We start from the raw sequence: 21,728 nt of genomic DNA, 5'->3' as shown, positions 1-21,728 counted from the left end.
ACTTTGCATTGACTGCACTGCAGGCTATAGGCTGTAGGCTATACTTGCGAAAATTATGCTTGATTTTGTCTGGCTCAGTAAAAAATATATTTGTAGACGTTCTTTTAGTAGGCTCTAATTCTGATCGTAGAGTCGAGCTAAAGTTCTGTTCTTCAAACCGAGGTCATTCGGAAAGTTATTTATGAAGGCAAGACACTTATCAGAATAAGTCCACGGAAGCTCGTTTTAATAAAAACCTAAAACAACCTCTTGAACTTGTGCATGTAGAAACGCAAAGGTTAAGTACTGCACATAATGTAAGACAACATCCTACCTTTGCCTCACCTCTAAAAAGCAGAAAGATGCATGTTAACAGCTCATTTGGCAGTTGTACTAATTGACAGTAATACATGGCCATTTCTGTCCAAGTTGGTGTTTCCTCTGAGAACATGGCCTGCCATTAGCACTCTGCCATTTTTCCTTGACATGGGCCCATAAACAGTGGTCATAGCACAGTACTCACCAAATTAAAACACTAATTCATTTTGAAGGCTTTACAATATGATAAAGTTTGAAGCTGTAAACAGTGTAGAAAGTAGGGACGTCTAATGCATTTCCTTATTAGAATTCCTTCATGTTCAGTAATTAGAATAACTCTGTCTGCCGGTGGCAGCTTTTCATGTCCAACAATAATAATAAGAAAAAAAAAACAAAAAAAACAATACATTCATGTTTCAAGTAATAATCTGAAAGGACGACTGGTTTTCACACTTCTTTATTTTTTTACAACTTCTTTTAGGAGTAATTTCTTTTGATATGACTAGGTATTCAAACGAGGCTCAACACAAAAACATGAACATAAAATAATGTTTTTGAAGCGGGGGGGAAGATGAAAAAACAGGCCACGAATAAGACACAAAAAGCCTTTATTTTTGTCTCGCTGAATCAGTCGCAGCTCACAATGTGCCCAAACACTGCTATTTATTTCCGCAAAACAGGACTTGAGTTTCTCTGAGACACAAACCAGGGGCATTAATCAAGCCTCTCTTTGTTCGAGCCTCGGACGTTTGCGTCCATTTGTCATGAACGATCGCTTTCCCCCCAAAACGCCACCGCTTTTGTATATTGATGTCGCGCCACTCTCCTCTGTTTAAACAGCCTCTAATGCATGGCACCATTCGTTGTTTTAATAAGGCTTTAGAGCCCAACATCCAGTGATCTCATCATCCTTTCTGATTTCAACGTTCACTCAGAGAAGCAGAAAATGGCCTGCGTTATCTCCAGAGACATCGCAGACGCAAGCTCCTCCACTGATTGGTTCAATAGAAAGTAATCGATACGCAATCATCATTCTTTTTTGCTCGCTGAAGGAATAATTTGGTCACTCTTTCACATTATTGGTAGCTTCAGTGAAAGTGGACACACAAAGCCGTGGACACAACTGGAACATTCAGAAGAAAATAAAGCAGTCCAGTGCAACTCCCAAACAATAAGCGATGCTATTGTTTAAAATGTACTATATAATTACCTTACCTAGTTTCGCATATTGTTTATGTGTATAAATCGCTATCTCCAGTCAGTGATTTTGAACGCATCCCTTTGAAGCACATTCATCTTGGAGCATAAAATCATTTAGTTTTGTTTAGATACGTATACATACATACCTTCCAGAAAATGCCACGTCAACCTATGAAATTTTAAGTCTTTTCTCATTTGTTTATCCCTTGTGTCATTTTGGCTTTCCAACAATTAAAAAGAAATTGCTGATAAAGCTTAAACTATGATTAAAAGCAGTGGCATGTAAGAATAATATTTAGCCGCATGAGTTGCATAAATTTGAGAAACCCCACAAGAAATTCAAACTTCCTTTTAAAGTTAAAATATTCTTGCTTGTGTGATCGTTTCGCCCTGAAGAAAACTTCTAATCGGCACATATTGCTCAAGCGGAGAAGCAGAGATTAATTTTACCGGAACACTTCATCACAGTAGGTGATAATTAGGCGCTTAGAAAAATGTATTAAACCAGGTAAAAAAATTAAAAAAAACGATTTTGTGTTTTCACAACCGAAGTCATGTTCCCATCAGTGGACTGACCGGCACTGTGACTCGAGGCCCAAGCTTACGGGTTGTTGACTTCTGGAAATGCCAAGGACATAAACTTCTTACCCAGCACTACAAAATGAAATGGACAGTATACGGGCTGCTAAAAGCTCCTATTAAGTCAGTATAGCTCAGCTCTAGTTCACTCTTTCATTACTGAGCTGTAAAATGATGAAAAAGGATTGATGGATCTATATAGAAGGCCACTTAAAGCCATTAAACAAATACGCAACGTAAAAGCATTGCGACATGAAATGAGCTTGAGGTAAGTGTATTTTGAATACCAACATCAATAAACATTTGCCAGGAGGCAAATTAAAAGTTCAATTAATAAATATTAATATTTAAGGCTAGAGAGATTAAAAGGGACAATTGGACTTTGTTGTTTATGAGGTTTGCGGAGAAGTCACGAGCAGTCAATATGAAATGGAGCTTTAGAGCAAATAGATTGTCAGAAAAATAAATGGTCTTCTGCCATGTTGAAGCATCTTGTATTTGATTTGATTTTGTTTTGTATTCATCTCTATTGAATTTTTCATATTTTGTCCCTTCACAACCACAAACTTCAATATCTTTTAATGTGTCTTTTTGTGATAACACAAGGAAGAACATAACTGTGAAATAATAAAAAGGTACATAATGACTTATGAGACTAAAGTTTGTACAAATAAAAATCTCAAAGGTATGCTTTGGATTTGTATTGACCTTTAATCTGATTTCACCTAGAGAAAATACATTGTAACCACCCAGAACAGATTTGGGCTCCTCCAAATAAGACTTAAGTTGACGAAAATGTGCCATAGATTGGACTCTTGAAAAGGAAAATTATTGTAAATGTAAAGCTGCAAAGATTTAGAGATCAACTAAATTTAGAATCTTCGCTTAAAACAGAAAATATATGTTCTGCATCTTGTCTGACTGAACTTGAGCTATTTTGAAAAAAATTGACAACAATTTTTGTCTCTAGATGTCTGAATCTGGTAGAGAATTGAAACTGTGGCTAAAGGTGGCTCTACAAAATGCTCAATTTTTTCCCCCAGATATTTCTCACGTAAATATCCTTAAAAACCACATATTGATTAAATCAAACAATTCCCATTTAGTTTTAGTTATCAGATGGTTTCTTGTCAGGATATTCTTAACATGTTCTCACACTTTAAAACTTTGTAGTGTTCACATAAACTGGTGATGACATGAATTTGGATATGTTTCAACATGGCAGAAACGCAGGGAGTATCATCTACTAGGAGGAACGTATTGACAAGTTACAGCCTTTTCAATATAACAGTTTAATTTTAACCGTGCCTTCAGAAGCATCCAATAAACGAGGGACCAAGATTGGCTAAATTACTGTGTATTTATATTAATGGGTGTTACACACAATTTATGCTTAACGTCAAATGTTCTTCGAATGTACACCTGCCTTACTTTTGCTTTTTGACAGATTCCGTATGTAATTTTCACAGTGCTAAACGTTGGCGTCCTTTAAAATGACACTGCTAGTGTAAGTTAAAGAGGGCAAAAGCAAGTACTGCAGATTATACCAGGGCAGATTCGAGCCCCATCAATATGCAGGCAGAGAACCGGGTTGGAGCTGTTGTTCCTGTGGTTCTCCATGCGAGAGCAGCAGCAGGTGCCAACGTCTGACTGTGACCGGGCAGACGAACCCATTGATCATAGATTAAAATCACGCACAGGTGAGGAAAAAAGTCCTATGTTTAACTGGGTTCTTTAACCAATAAGCCCTGTGTTTCATCTAAACTTCAGCAATTAACTTGATTACTGTTCAAGAGCTAAAATGGGAAATCTGCATATGCAGAAATTTATGTAAGAATTGTCTTATTGAGAATTTTGTCATTATTTGTACTTTTAAATAAAAAAAAAAAATGGAAAAGGCTTTTTCTGGAAATGTCTTAAGGGAAATAATAAGAATTGCTCCAACTTTGCCAGTAAAAGCTGAGCACAACAACTCTCTCACACATGTAACTTTTCCTCTGGTGTTTTAGCATTAGTAACCTTAATTCAGAGTGAAAATCTTCAACATAGTCTGTCAGATCCCTTGGATTTCAGATGGCCTTTATTTTTGTGTATTTAGTTTACTTCATTCTTGCAACTCTGTCTCTACAGAGCAAACTCCTTTTCTACTTATTAACTTTGTAATTTTTAACCTTTGTATTCCTCTCCTTGGGCTGCCACCTTATCGTGGTGGAGGGGTTTGAGTGTCCCAATGATCCTAGGAGCTATGCTGTCTGGGGCTTTATGCCCCTGGTAGGGTCACCCAAGGCAAACAGGTCCTAGGTGAGGAACCAGACAAAGTGCAGCCCGAAGACCCCTATGATGAATACGAACTTTGGACTGCGTTTTCCCTCGCCCGGACGCGGGTCACCGGGGCCCCACTCTGGAGCCAGGCCTGGAGGTGGGGCACGATGGCGAGCACCTGGTGGCCGGGCTTTTACCCACGGAGCCCGGCCGGGCTCAGCCCGAAGAGGAGACGTGGGTCCCCCTTCCGATGGGCTCACCACCTGTCCGAGGGGCCAAAGGGGTCGGGTGCATTGTGCTATGGGCGGCAGCCAAGGGAGGGGACCCTGGCGGTCTGATCCTCGGCTGCAGAAGCTGGCTCTCGGGACGTGGAACGTCACCTCTCTGGTGGGGAAGGAGCCGGAGCTAGTGTGCGAGGCTGAGAGGTTCCGGCTAGAAATAGTCGGCCTCACCTCGACGCATGGCTCTGGTTCTGGAACCAGTCTCCTTGAGAGGGGCTGGACGTACTTCCACTCTGGAGTTGCCCACGGTGAGAGGCGCCGGGCTGGAGTGGGCATACTTGTTGCCCCCCATTTGGGCGCCTGTACGTTGGGGTTCACCCCGGTGAACGAGAGGGTGGCCTCCCTCCGCCTACGGGTGGGGGACGGGTTCTGACTGTTGTTTGTGCTTACGGGCCGAACGGCAGTTCAGATTACCCACCCTTCTTGGAGTCCTTAGAGGGGGTACTGGAGAGTGCCCCTCCTGGGGACTCCCTTGTTCTACTGGGAGACTTCAACGCTCACGTGGGCAATGACAGTGAGACCTGGAGAGGCGTGGTTGGGAGGAACGGCCCCCCCGATCTGAACCCAAGCGGTGTTCTGTTGTTGGACTTCTGTGCTCGTCACGGATTGTCCATCACGAACACCATGTTCAGGCATAAGGGCGTCCATATGTGCACTTGGCACCAGGACGCCCTAGGCCGCAGTTCGATGATTGACTTTGTCATCGTCTCATCGGATTTGCGGCCGTATGTCTTGGACACTCGGGTGAAGAGAGGTGCGGAGCTGTCCACTGACCACTACCTGGTGACGAGTTGGCTCCGGTGGTGGGGGAGGAAGCCGGTCAGACCTGGCAGGCCCAAACGTGTAGTGAGGGTCTGCTGGGAACGTCTGGCGGAGTCCCCTGTGAGACGGAGCTTCAACTCTCATCTCCGGCAGAACTTCGAACACGTTCCGGGGGAGGTGGGGGACATTGAGTCTGAGTGGACCATGTTCCGTACCTCCATTGCCGAGGCGGCCTATCGGAGCTGCGGCCGCAAGGTCGTTGGTGCCTGTCGCGGCGGCAACCCTCGAACCCGTTGGTGGACACCTTCGGTGAGGGATGCTGTCAAGCTGAAGAAGGAGTCCTACCGGGCCTTTTTGGCCTGTGGGACTCCAGAAGCAGCTGATAGGTACCGGCGGGCGAAACGGCATGCGGCTCGGGTTGTCGCTGAGGCAAAAACTCGGACGTGGGAGGAGTTTGGAGAGGCCATGGAGACAGACTTCCGTACGGCTTCGAGGCGATTCTGGTCCACCATCCGGCGTCTCAGGAGGGGGAAGCAGTGCAGCACCAACACTGTTTATAGTGGGGATGGTGCGCTGCTGACCTCAACTCGGGACGTTGTGGGCCGGTGGGCGGAATACTTCGAAGACCTCCTCAATCCCACCAACATGCCTTCTGTTGAGGAAGCTGAGCATGGGGACTCTGGGCTGGGCTCTCCAATCTCTGGGGACGAGGTCGCCGAGGTGGTCAAAAAGCTCCTCGGTGGCAGGGCCCCAGGGGTGGATGAGATCCGCCCGGAGTTCCTTAAGGCTCTGGATGTTGCGGGGTTGTGTTGGCTAACGCGACTCTGCAATATCGCATGGACATCGGGGCAGTTCCCCTGGACTGGCAGACTGGGGTGGTGGTCCCCTGTTTAAAAAGGGGGACCGGAGGGTGTGCTCCAATTACAGGGGGATCACACTCTTAAGCCTCCCTGGTAAGGTCTATTCAGGGGTCCTGGAGAGGAGGGTCCGTCGGATAGTCGAACCTCGGATTCAGGAAGAGCAGTGTGGTTTTCGTCCTGGTCGTGGAACACTGGACCAGCTCTACACCCTCAGCGGGGTCCTGGAGGGTGCATGGGAGTTCGCCCAACCAGTCTACATGTGTTTTGTGGACTTGGAGAAGGCGTTCGACCGTGTCCCTCGGGGGGCCCTGTGGGGGTACTCCGGGAGTATGGGGTACCGGGCCCTTTGATACGGGCTGTCAGGTCCCTGTATGACCGGTGTCAGAGTCTGGTCCGCATTGCCGGCAGTAAGTCGGGCTCGTTTCCGGTGAGAGTTGGACTCCGCCAAGGCTGCCCTTTGTCACCGATTCTGTTCATTACTTTTATGGACAGAATTTCTAGGCGCAGCCGAGGTGTTGAGGGGATCCGTTTTGGTGGCCTTAGGATCGCATCTCTGCTTTTTGCGGATGATGTGGTCCTGTTGGCTTCATCGGAACGTGATCTGCAGCTCTCACTGGAGCGGTTCGCAGCCGAGTGTGAAGCGGCCGGGATGAGGCTCAGTGCCTCCAAATCCGAGGCCATGGTCTTGAGCCGGAAAAGGGTAGAGTGCCTTCTCCGGGTCAGGGGGGTCGTCCTGCCTCAAGTGGAGGAGTTTAAGTATCTGGGGATCTTGTTCACGAATGAGGGAAGAAGGGAACGGGAGATCGACAGGCGGATTGGGGCAGCGTCTACTGTGAAGCGGGCGCTGTACCGGTCCGTCGTGGTGAAGAGAGAGCTGAGCCAAAAAGCGAAGCTCTCGATTTACCGGTCGATCTACGTTCCCACCCTCATCTATGGTCATGAGCTTTGGGTCATGACCGAAAGAACGAGATCACGGGTACAAGCGGCCGAAATGAGTTTCCTCCGCAGGGTGGCTGGGCTCTCCCTTAGAGATAGGGTGAGAAGCTCGGTCATCCGGGAGGGACTCAGAGTAGAGCCGCTGCTCCTCCACGTCGAGAGGAGCCAGTTGAGGTGGCTCGGGCATCTGGTAAGGATGCCTCCTGGACGCCTCCCTGGTGAGGTGTTCCGGGCACGTCCCACCGGGAGGAGGCCTCGGGGAAGACCCAGGACACGCTGGAGGGATTACGTCTCTCGGCTGGCCTGGGAACGCCTTGGGATTCCCCCGGAGGAGCTGGAAGAAGTGGCTGGGGAGAGGGAAGTCTGGGCCTCCCTTCTGAAGCTGCTGCCCCCGCGACCCGACCCCGGATAAGCGGAAGAAAATGGATGGATGGATGGATGGATGGAACCTTTGTATTCATATACACTAAGAAATGAACCAATTTAACCTTTTGAATCTTACAAATTTATCACAGAAGTACCTCAAAGCTGCTGCTTCTTCTTTGGTCTAATTGGCATGTGTAAATAGCTCTGCGGTTTTTTGTTTTTTTTTCTCTGCACTATGTTCTCTCTGCAGGCTATGTAGCATTAATGTCAAAACAGACTACCCAAGTTAAAAAAAAACCACCTCTCCCTCTTCACAGTATGTGTGGGCTATGTTGGCTGACGTCAAAACAAATGCAATGTTAACCAGAGCCAGCAGTCAGAATCAAGCTACAATATCTGTTGAGGAAAGCCATTATTTGTTTTCCCTCAAGTTTTCTGCTTTTCTCTCCTTCAGGATGAATTTTCACTTGCTAAGAAAAAAAGTGAAAGCCACAGAACCGGCTGTAATTCTGCAGCGCTTCTCATATTTTCAGTGTCCGTAAATTTATCTGACAGAAGAATCAGATTAGCATAATTGCTGAGTAGAATAATTCACAAGTGACTGATTGTTAGCACAGCTACAACTAATAAAAATATTGTTATACTCAGCAAGATGAATGAATATTAATATAAACGGTTCGAAGGAGATGCCCGATATTGGCTAGAACATAGTATTAAAAACAAGGTCACTGACATTATCTGGAAAGGGTTACAAAGTCATTTCTAAGGTCTTAGCACGCCGGTGAATCGGTTAAAACCTTTCAATCTGACAAATGAGCCTCATTGAAACGCACATGAATTTTTTTTCATTTCATTGGCTTGTCCAATTCCTCTGCAGAAAACCGTAAACATGTTCCAACATTCTTCAGCATTTTATTTTCTTCATCAGTGGAGCCTTGTGAGATGAGGTTCACTGGTGTTTTGTGACCGTTGCTAAAACTACCTGTTATTTCCAGATTTGTCTAAAAGCTCTCTGCAAACTCTCCTGGACTCCAGCACAAATCTTTGAAATTTGTATTTATTTGTTTGACTCCACTGTAAATCTTACAAGGAACTCTTGACCATTATTGTCTTTCCACTTCAAGATCCAATTTCTCTCACTGTAACTTTCAAGAGTTTAGAACTGCAGTCAATGTCCAGGCAATGACAAGGACACTCACACAGAGATGGTATGTCTTTCTGCCTTAACAAGGACTTTGAAGTGGCTTCCATTTGCTTTTTATTCTTTTCTGTTGTCCTAACCCTAAACCTAACCATTTCCATTATATACCAAACATAAACTCAATTCACACCTTGGCTCTAAACCCAACTCCTAAACCCAAAAAAAATACTTTGGTCCCCACAATGTAGCGTGTTTGAAAAATGGTCTTTACAATGTATAAAATACAAAGCCACACACGCACACGCACATGAGCCTAATGATGCAAAGCCTCCAACTCAAACTTTGTTGCAAATAAGTCATTCTGTGCTAACTTTTCTTTTTTTTTCCCTTCACTATGCCAATAAAACACTGTAGGCTACAAAATGTTTTTACTGTTCCTCCATTGTTGTCTAGAAGATAATGTCACTGTAAATCACAGGAAACATTGGTACTTGTGTGAGCAGAGGAGTGGAATAAAGTGTTAAAGGGCTCCATTGGGGAGTCTTCTCACAACGTGATTAAAGTACAGCTCGGAACAAGCCAAGACTGGAGAGAACATTTCATCCGGCTTTGTTTAATTAATCTGTCTTTTACTGGTTACATTCGGGGGTTTTATCCAAAATGCCCTATTAGTTTTACTTTTGCTAATCTTTCTCCTGGACACTTTAATCCGCACAGTTTACAAATTATTTCAATCACTGCTTTCCATTTCAGAATAGGAAATGGCTCTCCCAATTACTCAATGTAGAAGTCCCAGAGAGAGTACATGATTTATAGATGATGAACTCCTTAAAGGTGAAAACCAGCTAATGAAGTGTTTGCCAGGAGGAAAATCTGCTTTTCTGATGGATTTTTGCTAGTTTCCCTTACTTACTGAGTGCATTAGGCAAACTTCTGTTCACATTGTCCTTTGAAAGTGGCAATCTTTTTTTTCTCTGTGTATATGGCAGAATAAAAAGGTTTACTGACCTGGGAACGACAGACGTACTCCACAGCACTGGCACGTTCCAGCAGCAGCACTTCATTAGCTGAAGCAATTACTTTTGAGAAGTCAGTCTTTCACCTGGGCTCCATGAGCTCAAATGTGTGTAACTAATTGAGTATGGGCCCGCAACTGAAGTACAAGTCACACTGACCCCTGAGTGATTGCAAGCACTGGAAAACTTAGCTTCTTTGAAAGGAGCATTAAAGGTGACTATTTGGCAAGAGTCATGAAAAACAACTTTGTATATTTGATTGCTTTTAGACTTTATCTGTTCATTGTGATGTTTTTGGATGCATGTGGTTGTACAAAGTCTTTGTAAAGTCATAATTATTTTTATTTTAGGCTAATTTCCAGATCGGGGCATGGTGTGTTGCTTTTTGAGATCTTAAACCTTTTTTTTTCAAAAAGGTTCCCTGGAAGTAATTTCTTGATTCTGCAGATTTGACAAGAATGTGGAACGTAACATTTAACTCAGCTTTCCAAAAGCTGAGGGGTAATAACATTTGCATATGACCAAGTTGGAACGTATACCTTTCTTCCATCCATAAATGAAACCATCACTTGGAAACTGTAATCTGTACCTGCAGTTTTCAAATTAGTTTAAAATCTACAGGGAGGAAAATACCTTTTCAAAGCATTGTGCCTACGTTATTGCATATCCACTGATACGTCTTTAGAGTTCAAATTTTGAAAGAGCTATTGACTCAAAAATGACCCTCAACATATAGAGATACAACGTGGTTTAGATTTAAACATATTGTGTTAGAAAGGCCTAGTCAAAGTCCAGCTTTGCTATTGGAGGTATGCCAGTTTGAGTAACTGCATGTTAGAGATATGAATGTCATATGGTGGAACGTGGCGCCTATTAAGGTGAAATGAAAACGGCACGATACCAACATCTGTAACTGTTTTAACATGACAGAAGCATCATCCAGTGTGAGGTTTCTCTTTTCATTACTCGTCTTCGCTTTCAGCAAACACCCATCTCATCTACATAATTATATCCTCCCAGTGCACCTTTGGTATTATTCTTTATCATCCTGAATAATAAACTCTTAGCCCCCTTGTTACCAAATTATATTGTTGCTATAAAAGCCTACGGTCGATGCACTTAGCTGCTCTCCCCCATGTGACGCATTCGGCTGAGCATCGACAATATCATCAACACGTGCATCTTGGCCTCGTCCCTCAGTAAACAAGTGAACAAATAGATGAACTTCTTCCGGTCCCATCTGGTCTCTAACCTCTCTGACTAATGTTTTATTTATTAAAAGAAGAGGATTAATTCAGACTAATTAGTTCAGGAACAGCCAAGTCAACAGGCAGGTGACTAAATCCCAAACTGAGACACACAAGGCGAATGAAACGCAGGTCAGTGCTCCTGTTTGCCCTTCCTCGCTCAGTCAGAAACAAGAAGCTGACAAACACAGTCTGCTGCGGGACTAAGCTTTAGGGAATTTTCTGTGTAATGTACGACTCTTGTGTGCTTCCTGGTTGGAGCATTGCCGTGGCTACTGTCACCACAGTGTTCTCTGCCGAGGCCATTTGCATATTTTATGACTGTGGGTGAAAGAGGACGGCAGACACAGGAGGACGGCATGTGAGTGAGAAATAAGAGACAGGTAGTTCTCTCTTAGGTGAGGCATAAGAGGCCCCGGCAGGTAAAAACTACTCCATCCGTAGAAGCCCTAGGATGTGCTGATGGGTAAAGACCGCACAGCTTGGAGGTAAGTTGTTTCTGACAGTTTGTTTTCTCTAACAGGACACGTGTTCTGCAGCCAGGCCTCCTGTGATGCCGTCTTTGGTCTGGCTGCTGTTGTTGTTTTGTTTTTTGTAGCTCGCTCCTGTACTCCTGAGGCGCGCTCAGGCTCTGGGCTCGTAGTAGCTGTATGTGTGTTTCCTTCCCTCCCGTCTAGACTGGAGCGGGATCAAATAGACTGCCTTGAGAACTGCTTATTGCATTGGAAAACGTTTATTAAACTGGTCTGCGGGCTACTGCTGTACAAAAAGGAAAAAACAAAAAGAAGGCGGCGAAAACAAGGAAAAATAAAGCGATGCGTAATTTTCACCAAAAAAAAAAATCACCAGAAATGAGAAAGTTACTGTTTATTGAGCGTCGGATTTTGAATGCGAGTGTATTTGAAATTTGACAGAGAGCTTGTTTGCTAATCTGGAAGCGCTGTGAGCTTTGACCCCCTGTTGAGTTATATACTTCAATCATTTACTGCTTTAAGTGGAAGCCGAGAGGTGTGTATACCTTTGCACCGCACATATATACCAAACGCATGTCTGTGACTGACATGCAGTAATGATTCACTAACTCCAAAGATTTATCCCATAATATTTTAGCCATCACGTTGATTCATTTCTAATGAAGGAGCAATTAGCAGAAAGATGTGACTGACAGCTTTGCTCCGTGTGGCACAATTTTCAGATACTCAACATATTCTCCAGTGAAAATAACCTGCAGAAATGCCCTGCAGGGCAATGACCTGCTGTAATTGTACTGTAACATTATGACAGTATTTTACTGCTCTTGAAAGGACAACTGAATAGTCTTTCCTTTCCGGGAATGCCACTTGCTCACGTAATATAGCAGGCAGCTTGTAATGTAGAATAAAGAACAAAAAAAGAAAAACGATTGTATCACTCGTCCTGTCTATTAGGTACCACTCTCGCCTTTAGAACTGCTTTTATTTTGCTGGATGTTGGAACCGTTCCTCAGAGATGGTTGGTTGTATGGACATGACGGCATCACTGAGTTGCAACAGATTTTTCAGCTGCACTTTCTGACGTGATATGTCCATTTCGTCGCATCCTAAAGGTACACCGTTGAGTTGAATTCTGGTGACTGTGGAGGCCGTTGGAACTCCTTGTCACGTTCAACAAATCTGTTTCAGATGACGTAAGCTTTTTACAAGATGGATTGTCCTTGAAGTAGCAGTGGCTACACTCTGGTCAGAGGGCAACGGGTTTAGAAACTGACCTGTTATCTTATTATAAAGAGTTTTATTTTCTGTTTATCACTTTTTTTTTATCATGTCATTTACTTTGACTTGCGGTATTCCATAAATTCTTTTGACTGCGTTCATTATGTTATTATTGTCAATATTTTGGGGGACTAACTTTTGACATTCTTTGGCTCAAATACATTTTAACAATGCTTTGTCGCACATTGTAAATCAAAGAATTTTCACCCGTCTCACTCTTGCACATTCTAATGCCCTATATACAGTACATACCTTCGAATCAGAGGTCAAAATATGAAGCTTAACTTATTTGACTAAATCAAAGGGGTCAAACCATTTGACCTCCAAACTGAATTATCAGGACGTGTGTTTAAAGCATTATTTTACCTTCAGCCAGACTTGAGCTGTGTTAAGCACCTATTCAACAACAGTCGCTTTCTATTCTTACACCTAAAGGACAAAAAAAAAATCCCCATTACGAGTAATTTATTTGTTTTCAAATTTAACGTCGGCACAACCTCTTGTTGAGGTCCGTAACACCAGGGTGCAGCAGCACAATTTGGCCACATTGTCCTCTCAAGCGTGGCATAACTCTCAACCCAAATAAGTAATTACGGGTGCGCGTCTGAGTCAGTCTGTCGAGAAAATGAATAGCCGTGGAAAGGGGCTTTTCTTCATTATGTGCAACACTGTTTGCAGTGTGTACATGCTTATTTTCTGACAAGGACACTGCTATCCTCAGAATGCGAACTGGAACAGTAAAATCATCTTGGCACTAGAATAATTGTGCTCTGAGAGACACGTGGCAGGTTAGTTGATTTCACAGCATTAAATCTATTGTTGCGCATTGTATTGTTCTGCCTTTTTTTTTTTTTTTTAGAGGTGCGTGTTACAGTCTGTGGCTGTGATCTCTGAATATAAATGGAGAAGGGAAAAGGTGCTTATATTATCCAGAAACTCTCGGCTTTCTTTGCTGAGAAATCAGTTTGGGGGGCTCCAAATGAAAATTAAGTCTCATCTTGGGGTCAGTAAACTCTCTCCTACTGACAGCTTGGTGGAGGCATGAGACGTGCCTGAAGGGAGAACAGGGGGGGCTGATAGCTTAAGGTGCAGCGCTGCAGTAAAAAGGCAATGCAACGATACAAAGGAGGTTTTCACAGCTGCCACAGGCGGGTGATTATGCTGCAGAAACTCAGAGGTTGGAGTGGCCCACAGCGCTGTAGAGCTGAAGGACGGGGCTGCTGATGGGCCACCAGAGGAAAATCATATCTTACAGCATTCCTTTTATTTTTATTTTTTGTAGAGAAACTGGAAAATCCAGTCATGCTTGATGTCTGTTGATATGTTGAGGTAATAAATTTGCACAAGAATAATGGGAGAAGGATAAATATAATTTTCTATGAACTCATGTTCTTCATCTGAACTGACAGGATCGAGTAGAGCTCCAGCTGGCAGTACGGCAGCGCTGCAGCAACTCTTCCTTTAAGACTGGAGAGTTTGGTTGTTGTTGGAACTGTTGTAAAACTGTTAACGTGGGAGAGTAACATCTGTCATCCAACAGGAAGCCGAATGTACCTTTGATTCTCACGTGCTTTACAGAATTTTTAAATGAATGTATTTTTGTATTTATGTATTTTCTAAAAATGGAAAATATTTGACTGTTTTAAATTTACCTCTTTAGTAGAGTATTTTGAAACCAGATTTTGGTTTTGCTTTTTTGACCTATATCAAGGTATATTCCTATACCACAGAAAAGTACGACTTCAAATGAGAACCACTACAAATTTTATTTAACTTTATCTGAAAAAAAGTATTAACATCTTTTTTTTATTTTTGTTTCTCCTGCTTTCGATACCAATGTATATTGACACCTATGTGGTATGGTATAGGAGCCCAAATACAACCTTATCACCTGTCAGCAGACATGTTTACCTTTTTTGGACACCGCTTTTACTGTCTAGAATTTTTGTATTGTGAAAATTGCACTGATCATAAGACGGAGGTGGAGGCAGACACAAAAAAAAGACAGATTGAACAAAGAAGCACAGGGACCATTATGCTCTTCAGAGGGCCATGGCGACCCATCTTGTAAGTGATGTCTGCTGTCATTCTTCGCTGTCCTCTGCTCTCACGCTCTATGACAAATATCTGTTTTTCCTTTCGATTATCCTGCAGGCTGAAATAATGTACTTCACTCTTCAGTTCCCAAATGTCAGGAATGCATCACCACTTATATTTTCCCCCATAGTTTACTTTCTTTTTTTATACAGGAATGGTTTTTCCTGCTTTCATTTCAGCTTGGCTTTTTCTGGAACTGATACAGTAATAAGCTGATACAAGTGCCAAATAGCAACTGTCTCTTCAAACTTAATTTGAAAAGGAGAAAGTCGTAGATTAAAATCAAGTTCTGGAAAACTGCTCGACATGTAGATTTCTTGTTTTCCCATCACAATCGTAGCCCTTTTCAACTAGGAGCAAGTCATTGAATTTAGCTTTTTTTTTTTTTTTTTTTTCCTACGACTCTCACCCACATCACAAAACTGGGAGGAAAATATATATTTTTTTCCTTCAGATATAAGCAACGCCTGACATGCACATTTTTTGACGCGCAGCTTCAGTAAATTCCCAGAGATGTTGTTTACCCTTCACGGTTGACGTGATTTCTGAGTGGAGGTGGTACCGAGCTGTTCCCATCTTGTCCGTTGCATGTTTCAAAAGATGAGCCTCAAACTCTGCGGTAGAATGCTGCACTTAATTATACAAGATGGTTGAAGGAGTTGAGTTTTCACGCATGTATGCGAAGCCTCGGTTTAATGACTCACCCTTTTCATTTTTGTGTTGGTTTTTTTTAATGTATTTTTTATTTTTTTGTCCTTGTAGAGTTCCATAACCATCCCCTTCAGGAGACAAAGAAATATCAGGGACCGAGGGGGCAGGAACACATAATAAACACTACAAATAAAACCACTCTGATGGTAGGGAATTGGATTTTTCAGCCTCTGGTGACTTGTTAAAATATGAGTTTTGAACAAGAGCAGTGGAGAAATAATTCAGTTCAACCGGCATCGATTAATTTAGCACTAGCCAGCTCTCAGGTTATAAAGTCCAAGGCCTCTACCTGCTCCACCCCGCAGTCACAGTTCAGAACATTAAACCTTAAAAGTAAAAAAATGTTTTCAACATATGTCAGAACATAATTGGTCTTCCTAAATCAGTGGTGTCCAAAGTCAATCATCAAGGTCCAGTATCCTGCATATTTCTGCCACATTCCAGTTACCTCGGAAGGGGGAAACCGGAGCTGGGCTTGACGTCACACTCGATGTAACGATATTCCAGTTAGGAAGTCGGAATTTCAACATTTCGATGTCCATGAACGTTGTTTACAGTACCTCTTATGAACATCCAGCTTTACTTTCCATATATAAACCAGTTTAATTTGTTCAGCATAGCTGCACGAGCAACATGCAACATTGATTTTAGACACACTCTTACATGCGTTTTATGAAATAAACATATTTCCGCCACAGCCTACTACTGTTTGTGTGAGAAGTAGCAGCCATATTGTAAAGTCTGAGTTGCTCAAAGTCAGACTTGGTAGAACATTCCAGTCAATTTTTCCTGACTGGGAAGTCAGAACTTTCCGGTTCTGTCTACAACTGGAGCATTAGTACTTCACCTGGCTCATATTAATCAAATGATGGTTCATTATCAGGCCTCTGCAGAACATTGACATGCTGAGGAGGGAGAGACACATCTACCTCCTCAAACGGGCAGAACACCAGCCCTTGAGAACTGGAGCTGGACACTGCTGCTCCAAATCCTGATTTATTGAATGGGATACAACTTATGGAGAACACTGCTTTGCCACCGTCTTGAGTCATTCCTTATTTTTATGTTTTGCTTCCTCTGTTGTGGGTTTATTCTTAGGTTTTAAGATTCCTTTTTTCATCTTGTTTTCACATCATTATTGTACTGTAAAACTTACTTATAAATTATTCAACCACAAAAAGATCCCTGGAGAGATGAATATGATGTGTTGGCAAAGAACTCGACAAATAATCAATTTGTTACAAATTGGATCTTAGGCTACCAGCAGACTGTTGCAAAAAGTACAATTTGTTCCCTTTGTATTTTTTTATTTTTGTTATCGTAGAATCTATGAAAAACCACAAAATGGTGAAAGTATACAAAAATTAAATTGTCAAAGTATGGGTTTACTAGCGTCATCAGCACTAAACTCTGGTGGATGTTCTTATTGGAGGTTGTACACCAGTTTGGGTTTGTTATTGGAAGGTCCTGACGTGATCAGTGGTTTTGATCAGGATTCCATGCCTGTCTTAGTTCTTAATATTTCTGTCAAGGTACATAATGTTGTAACTTTGCACGATTGTTGCAGAATTTACTTCATCATACCCATGTTGGGTTTAAGTTTGGTTTCCCTTACGGTGGAAGAAGGAGGGCTCTAGTAGTCCATTGAAAATAGCAACGGAGCCAAATTCCTGTTTTAATAAACCTATGCCTTATTTCATACTAACAAGCCAAGTGAAGTTAGTGGAAAGACACTCACTTGTGGAGCTTTAATAAAGGTCATTCTTGATGTAGCCACATAAAAATAGCACAGCAGACATATTTGTTTATTAGCTGTGTAATCAGGGTTGAGTAGCCTGTAAAATATGCAATAAATATTTTACACCAGTCTTTTGTTACTATGAAAAGTGATGAAGCTGTTAAAACCTATTTTTTTTTCTACTTTTATTGTTCTCTATAGTCTTTTAAGCTGAATAATTGACAGTCGGGAAGACAGAAGTCTCTGAGACGAAGACTACGCCATGTGCTGAAAGAAGAAATTTCTTTTAGCCCTAATATGTGTCATATCATCTTTCAGTTCCATGATGTTTGTAAAAAAAAAAAAAAAAAGTCTTGTGCTGTGGAGGCAAACTGTGTAATCTCCACATGCTGAGACGTTGGCCGTCTTGAGATTTGCTGAGCGTAGGTGATAATAATTCTTCGAACAGGTGCTGCGCCATAAGCCCCAAGGCTTGGGGAAGTGAGTGATTAGTGGCATTCCCTCAAGATGTATTGCTTCGCTGTATTAAAACCAAACTCTGCCTTTTTTTATTCCCTCTAGGGTTTATTAAGTGGGCCAGTTGCCATCGCGACACATTGGCAAGATATTGCCAGGAAAAGCCATAATGGGTCTCCTGACGCAGTTCTCTCTGCTCCTGTGGAAGAACTTCACTCTCCGGAAGAGGCAAAAGGTATACTCATGCTCACCAGCCTTTCCCTTTCTTCTTCTTTTTTTTTTTTTGTGTTCTTTTTTCCTGCAAATCAACGTGTATCTGCCAGAATTGGTCAGCAATAGGGGGAAAATGAGGATGTGGTCCCAGACTTGTGTTATCAAGGACAGCTAAGTTATTCATGGAGAGGAACGGTAATAGGCAGGGATTTACAACAAAAATCGTCTCCTATAGAAGTAAGCTGCCTTTAACTCCCTCTCTGGAGAATGAGAACAATCTTATCTTAATGCCAGCCAATTCAGAGTGTCACCTTCAATTTTTGATGATCTATCTCTTCTACCCGTTATGTCACATTGCCTGTATTTTACTTCTAACAAAGCCAGTGTTAGGCTCGGTGGGAACGGATAGGGACTTTAAAAGGCTTTGTTTGAAGGGCAGAAAGTCTTTCTTCTCAGAGACTACACTTGCTACCTAAAAGGGGACGTTATAAAAATAAAATTTGCAGTTTTTAATTAACTTTTTCACCAATAAAACATATTTTCTGACGTTTTCTTTGATGGTAGTCCTTTCATATACACCTTAACAACTATAACAGCTACAATAACATCAATAATTTGTGGCACTCCTGTAGGATATAAATGGCTTTTGTTGTTCATTAGTCCGACGACAGCTATACTGCTTTCAGTGCTTTAGCTTAATTGTTAGCACTTTAAGAAGTCACAACATGACAACTTAAAGGTTTGAGCATTTCAGCTAATTTCACTTCATTTGCTTTAAATGCTTTAACTGGAACTCCATCTGCCATGCAGCATTTCTAATGCCGTTAGAGGTTCCTGTGTTCAAAGGCATCCCGCAAAGAACCACGCTGACAATTTCTGTCAGAAAAATATCCCTGTTTCTTAAATGGCTATTATTATTTTATTGATGTGACATTTTATCACTTTCTGCACTCTGAAATAAGTAGATTTTCCAATTCTTGTGTAGTCTGTATCTAGAATATTAGTCTCTGACATATCTATGTTTAGAGAGACAGAGATGTGTGAGTCAAGCTCGCACTTAATTAACAGTCCAGCTCATTTCTGTTAAAATGTTAACATTTTTTTTCAGAAAAAAAAAAAAATTCTTGCACAGAACCTTGCCAGTTCCACAACCCTGCCAAAACAGGCAGGGTGGCTCCATCGACCTCATCAACTGCACTGAAGCATCCTTGCACAGAAGTGAACTCACTGCACAGAAAACTGTGTTAAATTCAACTCCTTTTCTGAGTTCCTATAATTCTCACAGATTCTGGGTTAAAGTTATACTTTGAAAATAATTAACATTTTAACTCTTTGATATTGTTAAATTATATGACATTCTGTTGTTCCATAACACCACGTAAGTGCACTTTTAGCTGAAATGTATTTCCTTTCACTGTGTTAATTTTTTATTGTGCATCATGTTATTTAATGGCGCATTAAAGTGTAAGGTGTATTTTTAACACTAAAATTGTGTGTCTTTCCACTGCCATTGTTTTGTTTTACCACACAGTAAAAGTGCACTCCGCGTTCACCAACCTAAAGTCACCAAATCTGAAAATTCTTGAAGTCAATTTCAATGCTACAGGAAGTTAGCATACTGTAGCATGGCACCTCACAGCTTCTGAGAGAAAAGTACAGTTGTCATTTAAATTTTTTTTCATAATTGCCAGAGCGCTTAGAGCAACGTACACATTCCACATGTTGTGCTGCCATATATGGAGATTGATTCCCGTGAAGATCACTCTGCAGGTTTTTAAAGGGTACACAAGCAATAATGCCAAGTATTGGAAGCTATTGGTGTGCTCCCTGCACCCATATAAAAGGCAGAAACTCTAGTTTCAGGGGGGCGAATTTTATTGCCTTTGTTCTCCTGACTGTTCTTAAAATTTTGGTTCTCTTAATTTCTAATTTTGGGATTGCTTAATCTGTAAATTTGGATTTCTTAAAATCTTTAATCAGTTAAGTATGTCTTTACAGAGTCTTCACTTATGCATCTCACAGAGGCATATTCTATACAACCAGGATATTTTGCTGAGTGATGAGCTTATTTAACTACTTCCTCTTAGCTGTTGATAAAAATCTATGTAAATAGTATCAAATATTCCAAACAATAAACTATATGTACTATATGGAACACTACATTAGTATATCTAATTTATAGCAAATAAATTTGGTAGTCAAAGTGAATACAGAATCGCTTCTTTGTTTATGCTAACTGATCCTCAGCATTGATGTTTTTTTGTTTGTTTTGTTTTTCAGAAATTAACCAAGTTGCATAGGTATGAAAATTAGGAGGAGGGTTGGAAAGCAATCTGGACACATCTACAGACCATCGCAGGGCAACACAGACATTTACAGAACAAACAACCATGCACGCACACACTTGCATGTAAGGGCAATTTAGAGAGACCAATTAACCCAACAGTCATGTTTTTTGACTGTGGGGTGAAGCTGGAGTACCTGGAGAGAACCTACACATGCACAGTTAGAGAATGTAAGCTGCGTGTAGAAAAGACCGCAGGCTGGGATTTGAACACAGGCTTTACTTACTGAAAGATGGTAGTCTGCCAACTGCCGTTGTGCATCTTCACAAGTATGCACTTAAGATATACATTTACTTTTAAGCATGATGTTTTTAGCTTCTTAACTGTCATGAGGACAATGGTGTCCTCTTGGACACGTTTACTTGCATGTAAGTGTTTTGAGGGTGACAGTTAAGGGGTTTTAAATAAAACAGTGGGACAGATGGTTTAAAAAAAAAAAAAGAAAAAATACTCCTTTGCCAATTCTTACTTGCACCGCCACCACATCACATTTGATAAGTCAATAACACACGCTACGGCAGCCTTTGATTTCAGCTGACGCATCTCGTCTTGCTAACACTTAACCCAAGTAACCTTTAAAGTACCCAAATAGGTAATCGAGGAATCTAGCGAGACTTATTTGATTTCTGGGCTGGTATTACTATTACTGAGAGCTGCGGAGTGTTTGATTTGTTCCGTGCAGTGATGACAGGACTCGCTGCCATGAGCTTGTTTTGTCAGGAGGCTCGAGCACAGCAGTGTTTCTGTTGTCTGAGTTCAATAAAATATAAAAAGTGAAGACGGTAAGCAAGTTATGAAAACATACCTCTAAAGAAATGCTGAAGGCAGACTTGTAGTTTCACGTTTTTGCAGCCTGCGTAAATCTATCAGCCTTGCAGAGAAACATGTGGGTATTAAAAAAAATTTGGGAGGGGAAAGGTGGGTTGTGGGATGCTTCACCCCAATGATGCATAAGCAGACAGTGGCGGCTTTATGCTTCAGACTGGGGGATATTTAGCCAACGTCAACATGAAATATTATTATTAGGGAAAACCAGTGGGAGTTAGCAAGGACAATGGTGCTTGTGGAGGGCTTGTGGAGGTTAATGACCAATTATATGAATGCCTCACCAAGCATTTTAGGATTTTATAACAGGCATGAAACTGATTTTTATGGTCCAGTATTCAGCATAATTTCTTAGGAAGAGATTATCTATTCACAAAGACTCTGGTGTCCAATGGCAAAACGCCTGGGGAGCCAGACACTGAGAGAGTCTCAGGGATCTGCGTTCACCGTCCATTCTTCCTCTGTTCAGAATACATTAGGATAATGCCTGCTCTCGGCAGAGTTGCAGCGTCACTTGAAACAAAGTTTTAAGAAGTTTCTCTTCATAGCTCTCTATGCAAAACTACACAATTCTTGTCTAGTCTGTAATTTAGCCAATGCTCCGAATTGAGATTGTTTTTTCCAGGTCAGACTCCATTTGGTTCA

General features: G+C 41.9%; 1 protein-coding gene across 7 annotated transcripts in view; it reads left to right on the top strand.

Annotated features, from left to right (window-relative positions):
* LOC103480793 (phospholipid-transporting ATPase ABCA1) overlaps positions 1-21,728 on the top strand; it is a 213,883-nt gene that overhangs the window by 14,113 nt on the left and 178,042 nt on the right. For 6 of the 7 annotated variants that reach the window (XM_081600003.1, XM_081600007.1, XM_081600001.1 and 3 more), the window contains one exon: positions 17,806-17,935. In XM_081600003.1, coding sequence (XP_081456129.1) covers positions 17,870-17,935 — 66 coding nt within the window. In that variant the 5' untranslated portion in view covers positions 17,806-17,869. Of the gene's footprint in view, positions 1-10,501; positions 11,436-17,805; positions 17,936-21,728 lie in introns of those variants that run through there. The other variant, XM_081600004.1, reaches the window with a different exon arrangement.

Source organism: Poecilia reticulata, chromosome 18 (genome assembly GCF_904066995.2).
Source record: "Poecilia reticulata chromosome 18, P_reticulata-male-v2, whole genome shotgun sequence".
In the NCBI taxonomy this organism is placed as follows: Eukaryota; Metazoa; Chordata; class Actinopteri; order Cyprinodontiformes; family Poeciliidae; genus Poecilia; species Poecilia reticulata.
This window is presented reverse-complemented; position numbering and strand designations above follow the sequence as displayed.